The sequence below is a fragment of the Cucumis melo genome, chromosome 12, assembly GCF_025177605.1.
Source record: "Cucumis melo cultivar AY chromosome 12, USDA_Cmelo_AY_1.0, whole genome shotgun sequence".
NCBI classification, from domain to species: domain Eukaryota; kingdom Viridiplantae; phylum Streptophyta; class Magnoliopsida; order Cucurbitales; family Cucurbitaceae; genus Cucumis; species Cucumis melo.
The window spans coordinates 5,787,532-5,800,449 of NC_066868.1; the positions used below are offsets into that span (position 1 = coordinate 5,787,532).

Genomic DNA, 12,918 nt, shown 5'->3' on the forward strand with positions numbered 1-12,918 from the left:
ACCAGTTTTAAATAAGATTGGTCTCCTTAGCAAAGCTTGAAGCAAAGCTTGAAGATTTAAAGTGATGAATTTTCCCATCAAGGATAAGAGTATTTTTCAACCTCCATCTAAGTAACCTTGGTAAGCCAATGAAATTAAATTAATATTTTATTAATTTAATTTTGGGTCTATTTGGAGTTTCTTTAAAGGTTTAATTGGCTCATTTTTTTAAGATTTAAATCTTGGATTTTTTCCAATCAAGGTTGAATTAGTTTCAACACAATTTTTAGAAAGTTAATTAATTTGGGAGAATTTTGGATGTTAGCCAATTGCTAATTTCATTAATTAAGATACTGAGTTTTTCCTTTTATGATTAGGATCAAGTAATTGAAGAATTTTTACTGTCACCTAGGGAGTATCTTGTTTGGCTAAAATCTCTAGATAAGAGATTCTCTTACTAGACCTTCGAACTGAATTTAAGAGATTGCATGTAATTATGATTATGGATTGATGGTAGCTAAAATGCATAACTTGATGCTATTGATAATGATTGTCATTATATTAATGATTGATGATGATGACTGATGTTATGTTATGACTAGTAGTATGTTGATGAGGACAACTGCGTTATGTTTATGATTAAGATATTTGGTTAAGTATGCTAGATTGTTAGTTATGTCATGTTTATGGTGATGTTATGTTATGCTACATGCTATGGATGAGCGTTCTGTTAACTTTGTCTATTAGAGTCGTACGCACATGGGTGTTCCTCGGGATCACCACCTTTTTATGACTGTGCAATCTGACGGGATTACCAGTCCATTATGACATTGACATTGACATAGACTCGTAAAGACATCTTTAATGTCGGTTTAAAACAAAATTAAAGACATCTTTAATGTCGATGGAAAAAAACATTAAAGATATGTCATAAACAACATTAAAGATATCTTTAATGTCGGTTATCCACTGACATTATAGACCAACCGACATTAAAGGTCTTTAATAACGCTCACAAAGATGTCGGTCGCCAAGTGACATTAAAGTCCAGATTTCTTCTAGTGTAATGAGAATAATAAGTTTTATTAAATAATTAAACAATAAACCAATTATCCATAAAATTATTATATAGCACAATAAAAAAACTAACAACCATTGTCCCTAAGAGGAGAATGAGGATGTTGGGCAGGAGAAGGGGGAGGGTCATGCGGGCCTTCCTCGTAACCTTCCATCGTTAGAATTTCAAGATTCCAATAAAGGTAAGTATGCTCGTCATTTGTAGGTTCAATCTCATGTATCTGAGCCTTAAATTGGAACATTAACAGGTACTAATTAAAAGACAAAACCTAGAATATTATAGTAAATGTGGAGGAAGAAAATGAATCGTAACGTACTATTTCCGACCTAAAGACCTGGGACTCAATCACTTTTAATCCAGATGAGTATGTGCAACTCCATTGCATGATGCGTGAAATTGGAGATGATGACTCTCTATGGACAATGCATCCACTGATGGATGACTGTCTCGTAGGTCCAAACCTATAAATACAATGATATCGTTTAACACAAATATATAACTAATGAAATCAATAAAACATAGAAGCATATAATCACAAACCTAAAAGGCGAAGAGAAACTCGTAGAGGCTATACGACTCCGTAGGCTTGTTATTTGCAGGTTTCTTCATGTGCAAGACCACCTTTCCATAAAGTGCCTATTTCAAACTAGCAAAAGTCTTGGTCCATACCAACTCACTCCAATCATAGCTAATGAAGTCCCCTAGGTCATTAATCAAGCCCAACTTTGTCCAATCCATGTATTGCCTCCAATCTCGACGCAAGCTTGATGAAGTAGAATACCGACATCTTCACGCATCCTCATCATTTTCAGACTAAAGGATTGGGCAATCCTTCTCAAACTTAGACTTGTTCATGCTTGTCATAACCCTCAAATATAATCTTCTTAATCCAAGGGCCTTGTCCTGGTCAAACTAGTCCTCACGTCTAGGCCTATACTACAACCTTGTTATTATATCAAAGTCTTCCTCCCAAAGAAGACATTCTCACCCAGTAACTTAAAACTAATTGTGTTCTCCCGTCCCTCCTCGACCTTTCTCAACAAAATGCAACGGTAGAGAGGTCCATTGAACACCAACTTCACGTCCAAGAAGTGTCCAAAGATGATTTTCCTAAACATGTGAAGTTGCCTGCGTGTTAACTTAACTTTTAAACTTACAAGGTCTTCGATAGATGTGAACAGTAGGTCAAGTTTGTAAGGAAGAAGTCCTTAGAATTGATTTTGGTCACAAGAGGCATTTGCAAAACAAGAAAATTTAAACAAAAGAAGTATTATGTGTTAAAACTCGAGGTAATTTCGGGGCAATTTCAGTCAGAAACCACATAAAAGTCCAATTGAACTCGGGCAACATTGTCTGAAATGCCACGATATAGGGGTTTTCACATGCATTCTATAAGGTAATCTCAGTCCCATCTCGGATGAAATCAACTTCAAAATTGCCTCAAAGATTGCATGTGTAACGCATCATATCTCAAGACTCCTTCAACGAATATTGGGGCATTGTCATAGATCTTGATCGAGATTGTTCGCCTGCACGTTTCCAGATTGATGAAATGCTCGAGATTCATCGAAGAGGACCACATGCATTAACTGAAACCAATTTTAGATTTTATCAAATGATAAACACTAATAGACATTTATTGAATAGAAGTCTATCAGTATCTATCATATTGATAGCATAGAATCTACAATTTTACTATATTTCGTAAATATTTTGGTTCATTTTATTATATCTAAAAATGTCGTTAAATATATACGTATTACAAGGAATTCAATTATAACAAAATTAAAAATATAAGGACTAGCAGTCGAAAACTAAACTAATACTCACATATAGTTACATTAAATTGTATTAACTTAAATTTATCTATATATGGTTCCACTGTTTTTTTTTCTTTTTCTTTTTTTTTTTTAATGAAATTGTATTATCCCGCTTTTATTCTTATTTATAATCTTTAAGATGAGAAAGGCATCACTTACATCCCTCTCAATAATTACAATAAGTGATAATAATGAACGATGATAATAACAAAGAACAATAACTTTGACAATCAATTTGGTTAATTAAAGAACATTAACTACTTAATTTAAATTTAAACGTAATAAATTCGTAATTTCTCAATTATGAAGTTATAATAACTACATGTTGGTTAAATTAAAAATTTTGGGTAATTATAATGGATAGCAATTCTTAAAATAATTATTAAGTATGTAGCAATACTTTTAAAAAATTGCAAATAGCAAAGTCTATCGGTGATAGAGTTCTATCATTGATAGACTCTTAAGGTTTATCAGTGATAGACCAACATTTGTTACATGGTCTATTAGTGATAGAATTCTATCATTGATAGATTTTGACAGATCTTGCTATATTTGTAATTTTTTTAAAATGTTACTATATATTTCATTATTTTGAATATAATTGTTATATTTGCAACTATCCCTTAAATTTTTTGTTAGTATAATAATTAGCTCTTACAACTATTAGTTTCTTTTAAAATAAAGTCTATACATTTATACGAGTTTCTCAGTCTTGTTATCTACTTAGGAACAATATATAAGAGTTTCAAATCCAACATCCAAATTAATTATTATATGAAACAAATGTATAAAGTTGGCATCATGAACATATTATGCTTGTGCCAAATATGTAAATATAACAATACATGCATGCGCTAAATAAGTCTTCAAATCTTAGGCCTTAGTCGATCCCTTAAGCTAAACTAACAAATCCAAAAGCAGGCTTCATATCCCAATGATAAATCTTACTAAGAGAAAATATTATTATTAAAAAAAAATGGTTCCCTAGACTAATCAACTACGTCAGTTACTAGGACACAATCATTATGCATATGGATATCAGAACATCACTTTCTAACATGGTCACATGTCTGTAAATTGTTTTGAATAACAAGCCATTGAATTAAAAAAGTGTCAAGATATATTATGTAACACCCCAAAGTGAATTTTTTTAAGTTTAAGTATTCTAAGTTCAATTTTGAAAATTTGTAATTTTGGGTGTTATTTGGTTAATTGGTTGAATTATTGGATTTGTTATTTGGAAGAAATTTGGTTACTTATATAAATGATTATATAATTAATTGATTTTGAAGTTGGAATAATGATATTTTTTTAAGGAGAAATATTTATTTTCTTGGGAAAGATGAAAGTGAATTGATTGGAGAGAGGGAGAATATTTGATTTAAAAAAAAAATTTGAGGAGTTTTAATTGAAGTGAGAGAAGGTTTGGTGGGTTTAATTGGGAATTAAAGAAAAAGAAGAAAGGAAATAATCATAATTTATTATTATTATTAAATAGGTATCGGAAACACCACCATTCATCATCTCCCTCACAAAACATAGTTTTACAAACCCTAAAAAAAGAAAAACCCTAGTAAGTTGCCGCTGCCGCCACCTTCTCCGACGACCATCGTCCGTTGCTATCATCGTTTGCAACCGATCGTCCTCGTCTGCCTTAGCCTCCCGTCGTCTTTGCTGCATCGTTCGTCAAGTCGATCCACTTCTCAGTCCGTCATTCCGTCAAGTCGTCAGCATTCCCGTCGCAAGTCGTCGATCATTTCCTCGCTGTCACTGTTCGTCGCTCGGTGTCGTTAACAAGCGTGCTCCGTCAGTTCAAAGAGTCGCATTCATGCGTAGTTCGAGTCGTGAACGTCTTTACCCATATCGTCGACTTACTCTTCGAGCCGAGCGCGCGAGCCCACTCCCAGCCACGTCCCATCCCCAGCCGTGCATGCGTGCGAGCCGCATCCCCCAACGTGTCCCTCAGCCGTTCGAGCCCAGCCAAGCCGCATGCAAACCTTTACTCGAGCTGCCCCTGTAGTCGCAAGTTGTTTCCTGCCTTCAGTTGAGCCGAGCCCCCTTGACCAAGCCATTTGAGCCGCCTAACCTATTTTTGGTAAGTTTGAGTTGGGTTTTGGTTGTTTCCCATCAAAGATCAATATTGGACCCTAAATAATTTAATTATGGACTTAATTGAATTATTTTTCATGACAGATCAATTGGGAGTTGAACCGAAGAATTTTCCTAAACCAAGGATAAATTTGGATTTATCTTTAACTTTGGGTAAGTTGAAATAATTGGAATTTGGCCACTAGGCAACTGTTATTAATTTATTAATTTTAGTTATTGGGTTCACTTGTGTTTAGGGCGTGACTGTTGGGAGCTTGATCGTCACTGTTACGATAATTTTGGTGTGAGCTAATCTCCAGGAAAGAGATTCTACTACTAAACCTCCGAAACGAATTTAAGGGTCCGTTTGGTAACGTTCTTGTTCCCTGTTTCTTGTGTCTGTTTCCATTTTGTAAGAAACAGAGGTGTTTGATAACATTCCTTGTTTCTCGTTCTAAAAAAAAGTAGAAACGTTTCTCATTTTATAAGAAATTATTGGAAACAAAAAAAAGTAGTTTCTTCTGTTCCGTTTCTCAATTGCTTCTATTGGTTTACTTTTTCTCAACATATTTCTATTTGTTTGGTTTTCCTTGTTCTCAATTATTTTTATTTTTTTCCTTTCATTTTTCTCAAATATTTTTATTGGCTTTTTTTTTTCTTTTTCTCAATTATTTTTATTGGTTTCCTTTTCATTTTTCTTAATTATTTTTATTTCTTTTCTTTTCCTTTTTTTCAATTATTTATATTGGTTTCATTTGACTGTTTCTCAATTATTTTTATTGGTTTCCTTTTCTTTTTTCTCAATTATTTTTATTGGTTCATTTTTCTTTTTTCAATTATTTTTATTGGTTTCCTTTTCCTTTTATCTCCATCGTCTTCTCCAAATAATCATCCTCTTCCTCTTTCACTCATCGTTTTTCTCTGCACACTGTCTTCCTCTTGACCTCTCATCGCCTTCCTCGACAACCCGAACTCTTCCTCTTCGTCGGATCTATAGTTTTTGCCTGATTGTTCCTCTTCGTCGGATCCATAGTTTTCATCTTCCTCTTTGTGCAAATCTGGGTTTTCGTTGTGGGTTTTTTCTCTAAAGCATCATAGGTTAAGAGTTAAAGGTTAAATTTTGTTTTGTTTCTTTCAATTCTGAATATTGAAGACATAATAACTTACTTTAAAATTAATATTAAATTCTAGATGTCACGAAATAACGATGAGATTGTTGAAATTGATGGATTAAAAAGACAAATTGTCTGAGTAAGAGATGATATTGCCAATCAAATTTGGCAACATTTGAAGGATAAATATAATTTATGTTTATGTTATTATTTTTATTCGTGCATTGATACTTCTACATATTAAATGAATAAACTTTTGATAATTTTATTTGTTATGTTTGATGGATAGACTTATATTTTTGTTTAATGTTTAATTGAAGTAGATGTGAAAAATAAAAAATAAATCTAGAAGAAAATCAATAAACAAGAAACAGTTATCAAACACATTTTTTGTTTCTGTTTTTTTTTTTTCAAAAAAACAAGAAATAGAAATAGTTATCAAACGCATTACTGTTTCTTGTTCTAAAAAAAAGAAGAAACAGGGAACAAGGAACAAGAAACAAGAAACAGAGAATAGGAACGTTACCAAATGGGCCCAAAGAGACCGCATGTATTTTATGGCTATGCATTAATGTTAGCTAAGATGCATGATTTAATACTATTGACAATGACTGTCATCACGCTGGGTCATTGATGACAATGGTTGTTAATATGTTTATTACGGGTAGTATATTGATGATGACAATTATGTTTTGTCTTTGATGATAATGTTTGATTAAAATGACATGATCGATACTTATGTCATGCTTATGATAATGTATGTTATGTTACATGTTGTGGTTAGGTTGTGTTGTTAGCTTTAGCTATTAGAGTCGTATACACATGAATGTCCTTCAGGATCACCACCTTTTATGATTGTGTAGTCCGATGGGATCACCAATCCAGTATGACATAGACATAGACATGATTATGAGTGACTCGACGTGGTCACTCAAAGCCCGGTTGTCTTAGTGTTTCCTTCGGGTACACTAAAGACCAGTTATCCTAGGTATTTCTTTGGGTTCACCAAAGACCAGATATGTTCCTACGGAATCACATATTTACACGTGTTTGGGAACATGCCAGTTTAGGGGTACCACTTTACAGGACTCTAATAGGAAGTTAACAAGCACCTAGCGGGACTAGTAGTAGGTCCCTTACTGAGTATATTTTTATACTCACTCTTCCTTATTTAATTTTTTTCAAGCAGAGGTAGAGGCCGTAAGGGCAGAGACAAGCTGGCGAATGACAAGAAGTGATCGTGGCGAGCCATAAGGATCTCTTTTTGCTTCCGCTTTATGTCATTTGATCTGATGCATTTTCTATTTTATTTTTATTTTATTTTATTTTTCTTTAAAACTAGATAGGGCCGAAGTTAGGATTTTATTAAATTTTATCTTTACAGACATTTGTTTATGATTTTAATGAGTATTTGAGGTTTTGTTTTATTTTCTATATTTTTAAATTTATGAAATTTATTTATCTTTTAAATTGGTAATAACTTCGACTTAGTATAAGGAGTTGGGTTGTCACATATTACCCTTAAACCATATAGCACCAGAGGAAGCCTAAGACGTAATGACTCTCAAGCACTAGTGACTGAAAAACACACCAGAACAACAAGGAGGCCAAGTTACACATTATGCTTCTAACTAAGCTGATGCCCTAATCGTACATGGAGAGGTCGACCAACTATCTAAAGTTAGAAGGCCAATTCCAAGTTCCATCAAGAGTACAAGTAATAGGTCACCTTTGCATGAAGGAAACTATCTGCAGATAATCCAAAGATAACTATAGTACTAAAACTATTGAACAATAGGCCCCCTTCTAACTGAAGGGTCCTGAACAACAACACTCATTACTAAAAGAAATTCGAAAAAATATCCTTAAAACTATTTCAAACACAAAGGATAACCCTTCAACACACAAAGAAAAAGACTTAGAAGCTCTGACCCCCTATATACTTCAACCCTGCAAAATATACACCTTCAACATTTCAAGGAATATGAGGAGGACCATCCTTGCAACACAACTAATAAAAATCTGCCCAAAAGCAACACTCCATCCCTCCCAACACTTTCCTACTTCCCTCTCCAAAGAAAGGAGCGAAGCAAACAATCAAAGCCCTAAGTAACTTTAACATTGCAAAACACACACACTACCTCAACAAACCTGAAAGCTTTGTACAACAGATTCCTATATTTTGTTTATATATTCACTCTAGAAAATCTAATTCTTTGTACATATACTCAATATATACTAATTAATTAAATAAAAACACAAATGGTATCAGAGTCTAACATGTTTTAGATTTTTCTTTTCTTTTTGTCAATGTTACAAACCAGGCCTCCGTCGTCCAACTAGCCACGCTGATCATTGTTCCATATCTGCATTGCTCAGAATTCTTGCTTGTGACTGTCGTCGTCCAATTTGTTCGAGAAGTTCGTCGTTCCAACTAAGATTTGACAACTGGACCCTACCATCCTCGATTAAAGGGTTGATTTGGTATAGGATGGTAATTACAACTTTAATTTGTACATTAAATTACGCTCAGATGAGTAAATAAATAATTGTTTTTATAGGGTTATTTGATTGTCCAGGGCAAGTAAATATTGTATTAAAAGAGAGAGAGACAGTAATTCACAATAATGAAGCTTTTGAGTCTACTATTATTGTTTATAAATAATGAACCACTTGTTTGGAATTGCATAAGATGTGAAAAAGCAGAAAAAAAAAATTAGAGAAATGAAATATTTTTGGAAGTGCTATTGTTATAGCTTCATATCTCTCATCCTTCTTTCATTAGCAACATTGGGATGTGGGAGTAACAATATGGAAGATTTTGTTGATTGTATTTATGTTCATTCCTCAAACAACAATGACTCAAATTCAACCCTCATTCACACTCCATCTTCTTCCTCTTATTCTTACGTTCTAAATTTCTCCATCCGAAACCTCCGATTCTCCGAACCTCAAACTCCCAAACCAGTAGCCATCATCACACCATCCCATGCTTCCCAAGTCCAAGCCACAGTTATTTGCTGCAAAAGCCACGGCCTCCAAATCCGAACTCGCAGTGGTGGCCATGACTTCGAAGGCCGTTCTTATGTTGCGAATGTCCCATTTGTGTTGATCGATTTGATTAACCTCAATTCCATTACCATCGACGTCGAGGACGAGACTGCATGGGTTCAATCAGGGGCGACGGTGGGCGAACTATACTACAAAATTGGTGAGAAAAGTCGAACCCTCGGATTTCCGGCAGGGTTCAAGGCCACAATTGGACTTGGAGGGTTCTTGAGCGGCGGGGGGATCGGGATGATGGTTAGAAAATATGGTCTTGGAGCGGACAATGTGGTGGATGCTTATGTTGTAGATAGAAATGGGAGAGTTGTAAATAGATATTCAATGGGAGAGGATTTGTTTTGGGCCATTAGAGGAGGTGGAGGAGGAAGCTTTGGGATTGTTTTAGCTTGGAAATTGAGGTTGGTTCAAGTTCCTTCAATTGTTACATCCTTTGCTCTTCATAAAACTTGGGATCAAAATGCAGCCAACTTAATCTATCGTTGGCAATACATTGCACCATGGGTAGATCAAGATCTTTTCATCTCTGCTTGGGTCACAGGTTTGCCTATTTCTTTCTCCACATGAACCAACTAAGAAATTAGCGTTAGAGGTGCAAATTCAGGTTGTATCCACCTCGACGCTCTTTAATTAATCATAATTATAAAGGTTAAAACTTTTTTAACAATTATCTATTATTTCTCAAAAGAACTCATTTTTGTCCCGTAGTAACTTATGATTGGATTGCATGAAGATAGTAGGTATTTGAGATGCACTCAAGTATTTTTTTGAGATAGTTGCAAATGTAGCAATTATATTCAAAATAATTAAGTATATAACAACATTTTAAAAAAATTGCAAATATAACAAAATTTGTCAAAATCTATCAATGATAGGAGTCTATCACTGATAAACCATGTAGCAAATGTTGGTCTATCACTGATAAACCATAAGAGTCTATCAACGATAGAAGTGTATCACCGATAGATTTTGCTATATTTGCAATTTTTTTAAAATATTGCTACATACTTAATAATTATTCTAAAAATTGCATACTTAATAATTATTCTAAAAATTGCTACCTATTATAATTACCCTATTTTTTTTAGTTAAAATACCCATTTCGGTCCAAATAGTTATACCCGATGTGCATGAAAAAATAATATAAATAACGTGTTTTTTATATATAACTTGGAATTAGATAATTAATAGCAGTGATTTTAAAAATACAAAATAAATTAAAATATTTACAAGTTATAGCAAAATTTTGGATTCTATCAATGATAGAAATTAATAAACTTTTATCATTGTTTATCAATGTACTACTGATAGAAACATATCAGTGTATCAATATTTATTATCGATAGAATATGAAATTTTACTATATATTGTATATATTTTGTGAAATTTGCTATTTTTGACAATTTTCCTGATTAATATATGTAAGAAAAGTGCTAATCGATAATAACTACTATTTTTAAAACGTCAACAATAAACTAGCTACTCAAGGCTAAGCTTTAAGCTTAAGAGATATAATAAATGTAGAAAAACAATAACCAACTTCAAAATATTGAGATAACATTGAGAGTGGTTCTCAAAATTAATTAATTATATGAGTTAACACTTTATGCTTGTTTTAAGCTTAAGAGATTTAATTTATGCTTGTTTTCTAAAGGCATATCAAAACACACTCTCACAGAACATATGATTACTCCAAAATGTCTTTCATGTACTAATTGACAAATATATATGGTTTTTTTTAACAAGATACTAGCCAAGAGGAATAGGATAAATAGATACACCCAGATATCTCTCAAACACCTTTAATATCTTCATCATATTTTTGACAAATATATAGTAATAATAAAAAAATAACTTTGTGATTAACAAAGAACTATTCATACGTAGAAGAATAATTCTAATTAAACAACTTATAAGAAAAAAATAGCCACTAAAATAAGATTAGTTTGATATATACTATCTCTCTTAAAGGTAGATGTTCAAATCTCTCTCTATCTCATTTGTCGTGTTCTAATCTTATATTCTAATTAAAGCTGATTTCTCGACTAAAAACACATTTATCTTTTACCATAGCTTCAAATTCAAGCAAGGATGAAAGTGGAAGAATTATGGAGGCTTCATTCTTTTCCTTATTTCTTGGAAATGCAACCGAGCTTCTATCCCTTATGGAGAAGACTTTTCCAGAGCTAGGGCTAAAAAAAAAAGACTGTCTCGAAATGAGTTGGGTTGAATCAATGGCATTTTCAGCAAGTGGATTTGTTTCTGCTAAAAGCTTAGAACTTTTGCTCGATAGAACTCCAGTCGACAATGGTAGATACAAAACCAAATCTGATTATGCCACTGAACCCATCTCGGAAACCGCGCTCAAGGGCATGTGGGAAAGGTTCAAAGATGAAGAACTAGAAACTGTGCAACTCATACTAATCCCTTTTGGAGGTAACATTGGAAACATATTAAATTTTATTATATGATGTTTCAAATGACTAAGGTATGCGATCCTAAGGTTTAAGAAAGTACATTATATCAACTCTTTCAACCCTAAAGGCATCTCCGTATTCTTAATTGTTTTTTCTAATAATAAAACTTTCTTCTTCTACTTGTGGATGAAGCTAACATATCCTTAGTGAAACCATGTAAATCATTGTGTTGGTTTTCTATTGTTTACCCTTTTCTACTAATTATCTTTATTTATTGATTTCTTATAATAGGTAAAATGAATGAGATTTCTGAATCAGAAACCCCCTCCCCACATCGAGCTGGATATCCCATACATATTGGCTACTACCTTACATGGCAACAACCCAACGCCGATTCAAGAAATTTGGAGTGGGCTCGAGAGCTTCACGATTACATGACTCCTTTTGTGTCAAAATCACCGAGAGCAGCATACGTAAATTACAGAGATCTTGACATGGGAACAAACAATGACGACGGGGTCCCGACCAGATATAAGGAAGCAAGCCTTTGGGGGCATCGATACTTTGGGAATAATTTTGAAAGGTTAATGGAAGTGAAAATGAAGGTGGATCCATTTAACTTCTTTCGACATGAGCAAAGCATACCACCGGCACCACCAAGAGTAGGAATCTAACCAAAGATGGCTTCATGCCCGGATGTGTCTTATGAGACCCATCTCATGTGTAGTATACACAAAAATTACTAGCTATGTACCAAGTACGTAATTTCGGATTTGGATTATAATGTAATTTTGTTAATTTCGTATGCATCGTCAATAGAAAAAATGTTGGATTGAACGGTTAGAGAACATGTTACATGCAATTTGTAATTATTAAGACTTGAGTTTATAAGCTACTCATTTTCAATTTGATTAAAGTATGAGGAAGACATATATATAATGGGATATACATCAGGTTACTGAGAAACTTTTTAGAATTCGTAAAAGTTTTAGAAATATGTCATGAGTATGTAATTATCTAAATAACTATTTTTTTAGGTTAGTAACTAAAACGTTTTGAGTTTCTTTCACCTATAAATTAGAAAGGTGTTATGTGGAAGGCTCAGTTTGGATCCTCTAGGATTTGAAAATATTTGGTACAGAAGTATTAGGTTTGGCCAGATGTGAGATGTGGGTATCTCACATTGGTTATTTTGTAGCAGAGTGGGTGCCTCCAAACCTATGAAAAAAAAAGTCCACCTTCTTTGTTTAAAAATGTTACGATCCAATCTATTTTAAGGTTTTGTATATTAGCTCAAATTAAATTCATTTTTGGTTTTTCCAATTTGAGAATGAAAAAAGGGTGTGAATAGTCAAAGACTT

General features: G+C 33.3%; 1 protein-coding gene across 1 annotated transcript; it reads left to right on the forward strand.

Annotated features, from left to right (window-relative positions):
* Positions 1-8,782: 8,782 nt before the first annotated feature.
* On the forward strand, positions 8,783-12,503 carry LOC103501494 (tetrahydroberberine oxidase-like). The gene is made up of 3 exons (XM_008465085.3): positions 8,783-9,681; positions 11,214-11,576; positions 11,849-12,503. The coding sequence occupies exons 1-3, from the start codon at positions 8,802-8,804 to the stop codon at positions 12,229-12,231; spliced, it is 1,626 nt and encodes a 541-aa protein (XP_008463307.3). The 5' UTR covers positions 8,783-8,801; the 3' UTR covers positions 12,232-12,503.
* The last annotated feature ends 415 nt before the right edge of the window (positions 12,504-12,918 follow it).

What these genes read in the sequence shown, in the direction of transcription:
- LOC103501494 (XM_008465085.3), top strand. Translation starts at nt 8,802, where the DNA reads ATGAAATATTTTTGGAAGTGCTATTGTTATAGCTTCATATCTCTCATC. An exon ending in CATCTCTGCTTGGGTCACAG is followed by an intron (nt 9,682 to 11,213) that starts GTTTGCCTATTT and finishes CTTTTACCATAG; the next exon opens with CTTCAAATTCAAGCAAGGAT. An exon ending in CATACTAATCCCTTTTGGAG is followed by an intron (nt 11,577 to 11,848) that starts GTAACATTGGAA and finishes TTCTTATAATAG; the next exon opens with GTAAAATGAATGAGATTTCT.